We start from the raw sequence: 13,263 nt of genomic DNA on the forward strand, positions 1-13,263 counted from the left end.
AGTTTTGTTTATTCTGAGTTCTGTTGCAGTCAGAGTTGCCACCTGTCCCTCTCTATATTTTTACAATAGGTATTGTTGAAAGACATGCAGAGATGTTCAGGCAGGCCTTTGTGAGATGATCTTTCTTCACTAACCACAGTGCCAAGGGTCACAGGGATGCCCTTACCCTCTGGCTCCCTGTTCTAGTTCTGACCCTTATGTGGTACTAGAATGAAGCTTTCAGCACCTGAGCTTATTAATCAATATGCAGAAAGTAAAGCATCCAATAATTGGGGGAAAACCTTGTAATGCAGGTTACTAAATAAACTTGGGTTTAGTGCATACACCTGGTGAGTAAGTAAACAGATGACTAAAATTTTAGAAAACAATTTTTTTTCCCCCTCTATGGTGAAGGCAGCACAATCCTGTACGTACATGGCTGTGTGAATGTGAAAAGTAATTGTTTTAGAGAATGAGCATTGAAATCATGTTGTCAGTCATTTGGAGGTATTTAGAAGGGGTTAATGCAGCTACAGGTCCTTTAAGGAAACGTATTAATTCTCTTAACTGGGGAACTGGAACCTTCTCAGCCAGGTGAACTGCAGGAATCTGCTCCAAATACACCCAGGCGATTAGAAGTAAGGAAGTGAGCAGGCAGGAATTTTGTGGTTGGAAAACCCCTGGACTCTGGTGAGCATGGCTGGTGGCTGTTTTCACAGCGGGGCTTCTGGGCTACCCAAGCACCAAGGTCTCTGCAGCTGCTGCCCACTGCTTCCCCAACACTGGGAATCTTTCTACAGCTCTTTTTGCATACGAACAAAGAGGCTGGTGAAGCTGAGTTGTATCCTGCTCTTGCCAGATACATCCTCTGATTTGCAGAAATTTCTTTGACTTAGTTTACAGTTAGAAAAACAGGTTCTTCTAATGTGATGAAAGTTTAGCATAAACAAACACCATTGCCATTCAGCGTTGTAGCAAACCAGTATAATGGCTCCATTTCCTGAGACAAGGTGCTTGAGCTACGCCTCCTAGGTAGGCTTTCAAGGTACGGTAAAAATACACTTTTACTCCTTAGGATTTCTGCAGAATTGAGGCAAATTTTCCTGATTTTTCTGATTTAGATCTGTAGACTCTATTTTTAGACATTCCAGACTGATAATTAAATGTGTAGTGAAATGAATTTGCTCTGTTTTGATAGATTATAAATTCTGTTAGCCAAATACGTTAGGTGCTACTTGGTATTAATATTAAACTTTGCTGTAAAATATCTAATCCCTATTGGTAGGCATGTAGAAAGAAAAGAAAAAAGAAAATTGTTTTTTTTTCTAAATATCTTTTCGTATAATCCTCATTTTAAATGATTTTATTAGAAAACAATGCTTTTCATACCTCGTCTCATAGAGCTGCTTTTTTAAAAGACAGCAATTTTGAATTCTTTAATTTGAACAGCAAGAGATCTAAACTTAATGTGCTTTTGAATATGATTTTATTATTTGGTAATATTTTTAGTAATGCAGAAACTGCTGGGTTTTGTCATTATGAACTGAAAGTATAAATGTGTTGCTAATCTGTCTCAAGTCTGTGGTCTTAATAAATACGCTTCATGCAACAGTGGAATAAAAAGAACAGTCCTTCCAAGGAATTAAAGGGAATTGTCCAAAGGTATGTAGTGTGAAAAATCTCGTTCAGTAGAGACAGAGGCTGATGCTTCAGCTGCGTCAGGGAGGTTTAGGTTGGGTCTCAGGAAGCCCTTCCTCACGGAGAGCTGCTCAGACATTGGGATGCCCTGCCCAGGGAAGTGGTGGAGTCACCGTCCCTGGAGGGGTTTAAGGAGGGGCTGGATGTGGCACTTAGTGCCGTGGTCTGGCCGTTGTGATGCTTTCGAGTCATAGACTGGGCTTGATGATCTCGGAGGTCTTTTCCAGCCTCAACAGTTCTGTGATTCTGTAATATGTTTGCTAAGTAGGTTTGGTAATTTAGGCTTCAAATTTTGATGCCCATAGTGGTCCATCAGTCAGCTTGTACAAATGGAGAACGCAGGATGTGTCACAATGCAAACCCACCACAGAGCTAAGAAGGAAGGAACATTGATCTCTTACATGAGCAAAGGAGTTGCTGCTCCCTCTCTCGGACACGGCAGCCTTGTACATTGCCATCCTTTCTTTCAAGGAGACAGTCTCCTGGAAATCCAGCGGTGTGTTATCCACCCTGGGAGGGCTCTCTTTAGGTAGTCCTCTTCCAGGCTTGTGAGAGCCCACTGGAAGTACAAACAAACATCATGTATTCTGAGAAAGAAATGGATACTTTTTTTTGCCAAATTTTGAAAGAAAAGCAGTAGTAGAAAGGAGCAGTATTACCAACTATTTAGTGACTGTATCTTATTTTCAATTTAGAACTGATTGAGTACAGAAAAATGCAATTCAGTGAAGTTTTTGAAACTGCAGGAAATTCACTGGAGAAATAACTAAAGCTTTTAAAGAAACCCTTAGTTTTAACAGCAAGCATAGTGTATTTTTCTTGATGGTTACATTTGCATTATTTTACACTGTAAAAGATCATCATAAGTACTACAAATAACCTATTAGAATTAGATATATTGTGTTCTAATATCTTTTTGTGCATTATAGTATTAATTTACTTAACAGAGCCCATTCTGAGTAGGTGGTAGGTTTCAGTGGTTTACTAGTATTGCATTAGAGTATGGTTTAGTCAGTTTACTACTACTATAAACCTTATTGAAAATTATCTAAATTAGTGACTACATTTTAACTTTATTGCAAGGTGTGAAGGTTATAGACTTACATATAAACATCTGCAGTTCAGATGAACGTTCTCAGGAGAGAAGGTTCATCACCAGGTGTGAACATGGAGGTAACAGTTCAGAGTACTCCTGGAAGAGCAGCACTGAGTTACTAGTACTGGAGGATTTTTCTTCTGGCGTTCTGCATTTGGATGACTGTATTAGAAAAATGCCATACATCTAGAAGAGTGTTAGTGTAAAGACATTTTTCCTTCTTCAGACAAAGGGAAAAATAAATCTATTGTGACCATCTCTCTTGTCTGTGATCAGAGGCAGGAGAGATTTCGCATAGTCCTGTAGGCTGGAAGTTCCTCTTGCCCTGCCAAGGTTTTTCTACAGAAAATGGAAAATTAGGTTGAATTACACTGGATTTCTGTAATCAGGACACTCCTTTTTTTTTTTTTTTTGGAGGAAGGGGAGGGAATTTTAAGGCTTCAAGAAGATGTGATTTTAGTAAAACCACTGGAATCTAATTTTTTAATACGTGTGCTTGTGCCACGGAGAGCAGAGCACCTTAGTCTTCCCTAAATCCATTTATATTTCTCCTAGTCTTTTCTGTATAACATTTACTAGAGCCAAGTCCTTGTTCTGGAAGCGCAGCTCTAATATATATTGTTATACGTATATGCATTACAAAAACGTGCCCATTCAATCCCATTTCTTTTTACCTGAGTTGGTTCACTTTTGATTATTGTATTTTACTAAGGCAGTGGATGAGAGCACAAAAGGTATAGATTAAAAAAAAAAATCCATTTTAAGTACTCACCCTTTCCCATTAATGTTATGAAACGCAGCAACAAAAGAGACTTCTTTCCCCAAAGCTGTTTGTTCTGGCACAGAACAGAATGCCAGGGGAAGGGTTTCCCTCTGAACAGGGAAGAGTTCCGAGGCATATCTGGCCTTTCTGCCTGTTCACTGTAAAACTGTTTAGCTGGCATAGGTGGGCAAGGTCCAGATATAGCAAGTAAATATAACGAGCATCTCTATTTTTCAGTAAAAATCAGGCATATAGATGTAGAAGTGCATGGAAGACTATCCTCAGTGTAAACATACTCAGTTTCTTAGTATTTTTACCAGACTCTGCTCATAACGTACATGAAGAGAGCTTTCTATTTTATTACGCTTATCCCATGCAGTATATTTGCAAATTGCATGTAATCATGAGAGACAAAAGAATCACTACAGTTCAAGAAAGAATAATAGCAGTAGTAAGAATCCGTGAAAGTTAGCTGAAAGAAACAAAAAAGAGAAGTAGAAACCAGAAGAGAGAAAAAATTGCTGTTCTTCAAGTAGGAAGTCTGTTCATTAAACCAAATTTAACCAGAACAGTGGAAACGTTGAAAATATGCTTTGGCATCACAGGGTGTAGTCCACTACAGCCAAACACTGTCAGTTCATTTTTAAAGGCAGATTGAAATGTGTAACAGACTGCTGTCAGCATGGTTTATGAGCCATTGCTTTCATTCTCAAGAATGTTTAGTTTAAAAACTTTCTTAATGGTGTTCTGATTCGTCAAGGGAATCTTGGATTCTACCTAATTGGAAGCATGTGATTAGTTCCATTAGGTGCAATGGGAATACTCATGTGCCTCGACTTAGACATGTGATTTAATTCCTTGCTGATTTGAGGCCAATGAATTTAGTGGACTGTTTTAAAAAACATTTTAATAGATTCGTATTATTAGCCACCTGGGGAGTGAAGGTAATAGAAACTATTCTCTTGTTAGCTTTAAAACAGGAACTGCCCTCTTTCAAAGCCATATCTTTTATAACATAACGTGAAACTCTTTGTGGTGGTATGAGAGATGATATGATCGAAGCTTTTGCTCATTCATTTTCTTTATTTTGCTCTAAGATTTTGCTCATTCAACAGAACTGAAAAGTGTAGTATCTGCAGATTCTTTCAGGGATAAATGTGTGCTTCAGACAGAATAGTTTGTAAGCAGAGCCTTAAATTTACCAAGGTGAGATATGCCAGCAAAACCAGTTTGCCTTTGTCATGTGGGACTCATACAGTAGAATCTATTTCAGAGAATTTAATTCTTTTATTAATGATAAGTTACATGATTCTATAAAGTAAATGGAGCTTGACAAATCTTCTGTGCATAATAGGACTGGAGAATTCTGGCTTTCTGCCATTTTTTCAATGATATGACTACTTTAACTATCCCTTATGGGCTTCTCCATGTTTTCACGATAGGTTGAACAGCAGTATGAGCATTCTTTTCATTCTTTTTCACTGCAGACAATAGAAGTTCTTGGTACTCAGTCACAGAGTTCACTGTAAATGTTGCCCAATACACCTTCTAGGAAAATAAGATTTTGGCATAATTGAAACATTTAGCAAAAAGTTCCATAGCACTTCAGTGGTTTGAGGGTATTGTTCTTGCTGAAAAATTGAGGCAAGTTGACATATAGTGTCATTGGTTATAGAAAACTCAAATCTCATGGTGATGGAAGAAATAATCTATGGATCAGCATTAGCTTATCTTTTCTAGACCTGAATATTTATTCAAGTGCAGAGTTGCAGATTTCAGTGCCTAACTTCAGCTATTAGAAGTTTAAGAGTTTTCACCAATGCTTTCAAACACTCACATGAGCCTATAGGGAATTAATTTCTCATAAGACTGTCTGAATGCAAAACGGAGTATTATGGCTCTCACAGGAGCACAGAAAAACATTATCCCCTATGGGTCTATCTCATTTTTAGAAAAAAGCTTCGTTTGTAAGAGACATGAACTGTTGACTGTGCATTTTTACTTAGTTCATATTCTTCGTCATTCCTGGTGGAACAGAAAATGCTTCTGAAATGTACTCTGCCCCACTTAGACTCAAAGGCAAAGTGGGTATGGAATGGAGGGTTCTGTTGTCTTATTAGAGAGGACAAAGAAATGGTCCGAACTAGGAGAGTCTAAAAGGAGAAGGAGAAAAAGTCCTTACAACTATATTATAAAAAGATACCAGAAAAACTTGAGAAGATAGAGAGAAGAGCTGCAAAAAATACTCCTATGTGGAGAACTCCAGCTGTATCTAGCTGATGGAAGAGAACATTATGGGGTGATATGGTCACATTGTAATCATCCTTTCAAGAAGAAATGAGCAGGTGTTGAAGAGCTCTTCCATTTGGTAGGGGAAAAAGAGGAAAAAAGATAACTAACGGCTGCAATTTAAATCTGATAAAAAGTGAGGTATTTAGTTTGAACAATGAGCGTTATAAACTTAGTAGCTCGAAAAGTTCTTGCACACTGAAATTTCTTTTTCTCTTTGATCTGCTAGATTCTGGAATAGCTAAACATGCAGACTAAACGTTTTCTGCACAAAGAAAAGACTGGAGTCAGTAACCAATTGATACTATAGAGATGGCTTATTTTATTGGCAGAGCGCACAAGTCTTTTTATGCTATTTATTTGGGTAATCTGTTCTTAGGTATATTCAAGTCATAGATGCTCGGAAATCAGTAAGTGATTTTCTGTCATAAAATTGTGTCATCCATGTTATTTCTCTGTTAAAACAAAACACAGATGCATACACTCTTTGACATTGTCAAGCAGCCGTCTCCAAAGTGGGGTGTGTGCACCCTATGGACTGTGCAAGACAGTCTGTTGGGGTGTAGGATGAAAATATTTTTTATAAATGAACACTTTTAAAAGGAATTTTTATTTGATCCATCATGCTTCTTTAATATCCATTTGTGTGTACGTTGCCTGATGTACATAATGTATTAGTAGAGTAGAACGTGTGTACAATCTATAAATAAATGATATATGTAAAAACAGTGGGAGTGCAGGGTTAGAAATGTTTTGAGGACAGGCTGCGCCATCGTTTGGAGACCACTGGCTTAGAGTAAAGCGAGACATCAGATCAATGTGGTAATTGCCAACCTTCAGAGCTGTTGCGGTGCCCGTTTTGTGATGACATCTTTTCAAAGATTGCTCTCCCTCTTTTCACACTAGACTCAGAGTTGCTCCCGGGTTGACTCTTCGATGCTGATGAAAGCGAACCTCTCTCATTTTCTGTTTCCTGTTAGAAGATGTCAAGAAGATGCCTGTTAAAAGCTATTGCTAGCAAACGGGTGTGGGGTTTGGAGGGAGGAGAGGACATGAAGAGGCAGCAGATTGGGACGGGGTTCTATTTTGGGGCAGATGTTCTCCAGAATGCCATAGGGTAAATTTCTGGGGCACTATGGGTTGCAGATTCAACTACCAACTGCATTTGTTTATCACAAGAGTGAGTCAATGTTCCATACAGAGCGTTTACACAATATCATTGGTATCTCATTGTCACACTACAGCCTCAGCACTTGGAGGCAAAATGCATAAATTATTGCCAAGGAAGACTTCAGGTTATCAAAGCTGATGTTTTGGGGTGCTTCTCCTTCCTTCCATGCAATACACTATGCAGTATGGAGTTGGATACAACAGCTGTTATATTAAGGAAATATTTGAAATTGCTGAGTAGCAAAAATATGTTTAGGGTTTTTTTTGGAAGAGAATAACATGAAAGGTCATCTGCACATCCGCTTCCACTGCCCTTCTAAAAGAGGTGGCAGTATCCAAAACCAGAGTGTGAAGGTGGTTGGTCTGGTGACTTTGTAAATCTCTCCAGCAAGATTTTGCAGAACTTATTTGCCAGAGCTCTAAATTGCTTAAATGGCAGACATTTTCAAAATGTACTGTCTGCATTAGGCTACTTCCTTCTGATGTCTGCAGACAGCTTTATTATTGTGTACCATTTTAATGCTACCCTTGTATATTATCTCACTGAAGTAACTCTGAAGTAATTTTTGATTCAGATATTATTCACGTTTCTTAGCAGCCGAATTTGACCCTGAATTGATTATCCTAGACTGGAGAGTATTTTCCAGTAACTATTTAAAAAAAAAAAAAGAAAAAGAAGGAAAAATTTTTTTTCAATGCAATGCAACTTAATGAATCCTCAAATGAAACTCTTAGAAAGAAAATAATATAAATTGTCAGAGCCATTTTCACATAGAATCAATTAATACATTCACCTTGAATTTTATGAAACTAAGAGTGAAAAAGCATTGGAAATATACTTAGGAATCAAGGACAATCATGCTTCACCCTTCTTTAATAAATTTATGCTTTTCTCCATAGCTGCTGATAGCTTTCATCTTTAACATCTGTTGTACTTCATTTCTTGACTATAGTCATTCTTTGCAAGAGTATTCCTTCCAGCACACGTACAATGGGTTATATCTTGTGGAAACTCATCATTTTATAAGAATCTATCTACTTCTATGAATTATGGTAGCTTTTGCTTGAAATTAGCGGGAAGACTTTTGCGTGATGTGTCAGCTTTGAAACAAATGACTGATTAAACCATAGAGGCTGAAAATGCTTTATTACCATGAGTATTGTAACCCCTTTTTTTTCAGAAACACAGGCCTATGGCATTGCTGATCATCAGTTACCTTGTCACATCAGCCTCCTCCCCTGTTCCTCTGTTCCTCCCAAAGAGGACTGTGGCTATTGCTTATACGAAATTGAGTTTGAAAGGTGGATAATTCTGGCAGATAGGCCAGGAGATGTAACCCACACACTGGACAATCTAAACATGGCTAGATTTAAAGGGGATCTTTACTAATAATGTGGGGCTTGTTGCCTTTTATTTATCAGGTTTACAGGAGACAACTGGTTTAAAACCGATGTGAATTAATCTTTAATAGCTTTTACCGTTAGCAGCATATTCTGGCTGTACCTCCGGCTCAGCAGTGCCGAGGTAAGATGAGCTCTGTGCCCAGGCTGGGTTACAGCCCAGGCGTGGCCGCATGGGTGGGCACTGGCAGCGCGGGTAGGACAGAGAGCTTGGCCAGAACGTAGGTGTGCCGAGAGGAGTGAGATACCTGTGTGCCGAGGGTATCAGGAGACAGCGGGTGGCTGAAATAAACAGGGTCTTCGATGTGGAAAGGGCTACAGCTTCAAACTGCTCTTCATTCTGCACCCTTTCTCAGAGTTGGTTATCAGTTACAATTGCAACCCTCCGTTAATTATGATATTTTGGTTTAAAAAAGCTCAAGAGCTGGCCGTCGTGTCTGAAATCAGGTACAACAAGCTGTGATGCAGAAATGTCTGTACAGAGGAAAAATGAAGGTTGAGGGAGGGAGAGGAGAAAAAAAAAAAAGCGGCTGTGCGTGATTTTAGATCAGCCTGAGCGTGTCTATCCCCTACTTGTCCAGTTCTACAACCTGCCAGTACCTGGCATAAATGAGAACAGCCTCAGGATCGTATTGCCGCAGCATTATGTGTGTCAACACCAGAGAACCACTTTAATGATGCTCAAGCTTCTGCAGTATTGGAACAAAATAGAAAACTTGAAATATACTGTATTTTCAGCTACCATTGGCATCTTTGAGAACAAACTAATGTGTTTTTTTTTTTAAATCTTGCTGTATTTTTTTGTAGTTAACAGTAACAGACAAAAAAACCTTCAGAATTTACTGTTTTCTATTCTTATTCTTGCAAGCTAGGGAAAAATATAAATTTATTTGCATTTTTCTTAACTCTGTTAGTTTTATTAACTTGAAGCATACTTTTATGATATGATTTCAAATTTTCATCTCTGCAGTAGCAATTCCCTTACCTACAAAATTTATCATGGAACAGTTCTGGTTGGATCGAGTCCAGCCTGTGTCCTAGCTCTGTCAACACCACTAAACCATGTCCCTCAGCACAACAGCTACCCGACTCTCAAACAGCTCCAGGGATGGCAACGCAACCGCTCCCCTGGGCAGTATGTTTTAAAAAATAATACATATTTTTTTACCTTTTAAAATATCAATTTCAGGAATATTGGCCCTACTTAAGAGAACTCCATGTAAATTCTTTTATGGACAGATTTTTGAGATGTTGGCCGCTATGGCAGAAAGTCTTTTCACGCTTTTCCTGTGTTCAGAAAAGCACGTGTCAAATAAAACTGGAAATCTGGGATAATGCTTACAAATTGCTTAGGCATAAGATATTACCACTTGTCTTTGGTGTTTGATTATTCCATCTGTAAACTTGTCTTTGTTTTGTAGTAAGCATTATTCACCATTTTCAAAACTGCAGTGATATTAATTTTTCATCCCAGTCTTACAAAGCTTTTTCGTTTAGGTAACTGAATGCATTTGCTGTAGCTTCATCTGGAGTAGTTTGAGACTGGTGTTTTTTGTCCTGAATCTCTTTGTTAACTTATCTTTTGATTTCTATGTACTCTTCCTGTAATAATGTACCCAAACCCCCAATATTTTCCTCTATAATCACACAGGCGTTTTGTGGGACCGCTAATACATTTGTCCACAAAATATACTCACGCTGTAGTGGATGTATAATTTTAAATACATTAATTCTCTTTTAGCTGTTTCTAAATAAGCTCGCCTTATTTTCATAGCTAGCGTTAGCTTTCACCCGTGTTCCACAGTGATCTGCATCATTGAGATCCCTGATGTGGCGAATCCCCGGCTGGGTGAACAGTCCATTTAGCTCTCTCTGGGAGGATGTTGCTGCTCTGATGCACAGCGATGATGGTTCTGGGGCCGTGCAGGACTTTTTGCTCTAAACAAACCAATGCTATGCCCAGCGCGTCCGCTCCCTCTCCTCCCTCTCAGTGTCCCGGTGTCCCCCAGTCCCTGTGACATCTCCAGCTGCCCAAGCTCCATTTTGCAAACAGCATCCCTGTCTTTGTGGGCTTCCGAAGGATGATTTTCTGGCATTATTTCTCCAGCTGATGTGCTAGAGCTCAGATTTATTCTCAGAAATTCTGTTTCCTACTGTGAAAAAGTTATTGCAAGGCGTTACAATTACCATGAACTCCTTTTAATCGGGATAAATTTAATTTGCCTTCTGTTTTATTGGGGTATCTACCCAGATAATCTAATGACAGTGAATTGCAGAGTCATCTGCTTAATAAGGATAGAATTAACATAAATGTCACTTATCGAGAAAGCACCAAGGTAGTGGCAAGAGGTGCTTAATTAGAGGTTAATATATGCAACTCTTGCAAAAGTTGTCAAATGAAACTATAAGTAGATAATTTTTCCCCCCTTTCTGATTAGTGCAGGGCTCAATTCATGTCAGGCTTTTGTAACTATATGTGTGTTCTTGGTGGAAGCAGGTATTCAGTTGGGACACAGTCTGCTGTGTGTAGCATCCTGTTTAACAGCATTTATTCCGTATTTGTTGGACATAATTTGTTGAGAGCTGTCTATATTTAACTTTCATGTTATTACTTCAGTTTTATGTACTGGCTCTGATACTATATTCTATTTTTGAATGTGCTTCTCAGAAAAAGGTGACACAAGAAGCTATTTTTATGTTCTGATCTCATACTGTAGACATGATGAAAAGAATAACGCACCGGAGAGCCAAATTCCACGAAATATGCAGCCATTACATTTAGAAATGCCAATGATAAAGATTCCAATTTCAGTGGCCTACTGAGTGACTATGCTTCATTTAGATAGTGGATTTTCCACTTGCTATCCAGTTCTGCACTAATCTAAAAGTCAGTAAGCCAGAACACATAAAGTTTTAAATAGAGGGAAACTATTTACCAAATTACTACTACCTTTTCTGCATACATCGAACTACCTTGGACTGAAAATGGAGTTTGCAGTCGGTATATTAAATAGATTGCCAAAAGCTACTATTAATGTTCAAAGCATTTAATCTATTTTTAAAGGACATCTTTAAGTGTATTCAAAAAATTCACTTATCCCTAGCCTGTCATGTCTTAACTACTTTTGTTACACATGCTACCTACAGGAGAAGTAGCTGCCACCTAACTTTCATTTTATTTATGGTCTTCACTGAAAGAATGCATGTGTAAGAAATAACAAAAAGACAGGTAGAAGGAATAGGGTCAGAGAGAAAGGGTAAAACCATAAGTTTGAAATTAAAATAACAAATCCATAAACAGGTGATGAGATAGGGGAGGAGTGGAGCAGTAGGGCAGGTGTTTAGAAATCAAATCTGTTGCTTTAAAAATGGTTACATAGAATCTTGATCCATCAATGCATTTTATTGTGATTGTAACTTTAAATACCTGAGGGATGCTGTCTGAATAATTGTTCTCAAAAGCAATTCAAGTTATACTTGATGTCTACATGCTTTGCCGAACTGGCCCCTAACATTTACTATTGCCTACAAAAAGAGAGCATCTCAAATTCCAATTCAAAGCAAGACTGGAAAGTACACAGAATGATTTGAGATTAATTCTACTGCTGAACGAGCTGATAATAGCTCCTATGAATCACTCAATCTCAGTGAAATATAAAAAAAAAAAAAAAGACAAAGCAATGCAGTCCTGGCCTGCCTGAAAAAGCCTTTGGAAATGCCAGGATAAGACAAGTCTGTTTCTGATGTATTTCTCATTTGTAATTAAAAATATGATGGAAAACCATTCTGGTGCAATTTAGAAGCAAGGGAGTACATGGAGTCATGTCAACCATCTGCTGGAACGCTGATGGCATTATTAAGATTGATGACAAACCCCCCAAAGTCTGACTGTTTCAGAGGAGTGCTAACAACACCTGCTGCATAAACCCTATGAAGCCAGTAAGTAAACTGTTGAGACAAAGCCACCATCCTCGGTTGATTCTCTGCAATGCACCACTTCACTAAGACAGAATTTCTCAAGAGGCTTTAAAAAACCCCTGTGTCTGGAACTTGCTCATTCATTTCATCCCCAGACCAGCTCCAAAGATGCTTATCCTTTTCAATTGTTACTGACAGTTTTAGAATAAGACAGTATTTTCATCTGGAGGAAGGGTATAAAATAACTGCTGTATACAAGGAACAGGGGCCCTGAAAAGACCTGAGGAAAAAGACCTATTTGCAGAATTGCCATCTGTGCTGGTTTTGGCTGGGGTAGAGTTAATTTTCTTCACAGTAGCTGGTATGGGGCTGTGTTTTGGTATTGTACTGAGAGGAGTGCTGATAACACAGGGTTGTTTTAGCTATTGCTGAACAGTGCTCACACAGAGCCAAGGCCTCTTCTGCTCCTCATCCATCTCGCCAGTGGGTGGGCTGGGGGCACACAAGAGGTTGGGAAGGAACACAGCTGGGACAGCTGACCCCGACTGACCAAAGAGATATCCCAGAGCAGAGGGATATCCCAGACCATATGACATCACGCTCAGCAATAAAAAGCTGAGGGAAGAAGAAAGAGGCAAGGATGTTCGAAGTGATGGCGTTTGTCTTCCCAAGGAACCACTCTGTGCGATGGAGCCCAGCTCTCCTGGCGATGGCTGAACCCCCCCCTGCCGATGGGAAGCAGTGAGGGAATTCCCTGGTTTGCTTTGCTTGCGCACAGCTTTTGCTTTACTGTTAAACTGTCTTCATCTCAGCCCACGAGTCTTCTCGTTTTTACTCTTCTGATTATTTTCCCCATCCCACCAGTGGGGAGTGAGCTAGTGGCTGTGTGGGGCTTAGCTGCTGTCTGGGATTAAACCGTGATACCGTCTTGGAATGGGGCTGTACACTG

General features: G+C 39.0%; 1 protein-coding gene across 1 annotated transcript in view; it reads right to left on the reverse strand.

Moving 5' to 3' along the window:
- The window catches only part of LOC104273757 (xin actin-binding repeat-containing protein 2-like), a 25,541-nt gene extending 16,970 nt beyond the window's left edge, over positions 1–8,571 (reverse strand). The window contains exons 1-2 of the mRNA XM_009869177.1: positions 8,475–8,571; positions 2,079–2,236 (exon numbers count right to left, since the gene is read on the reverse strand). Coding sequence (XP_009867479.1) covers positions 2,079–2,236; positions 8,475–8,571 — 255 coding nt within the window. The remainder of the gene's footprint in view (positions 1–2,078; positions 2,237–8,474) is intronic.
- Positions 8,572–13,263: the final 4,692 nt, after the last annotated feature.

Source organism: Apaloderma vittatum, unplaced genomic scaffold, assembly GCF_000703405.1.
Source record: "Apaloderma vittatum isolate BGI_N311 unplaced genomic scaffold, ASM70340v1 scaffold11975, whole genome shotgun sequence".
Lineage (NCBI taxonomy): Eukaryota > Metazoa > Chordata > Aves > Trogoniformes > Trogonidae > Apaloderma > Apaloderma vittatum.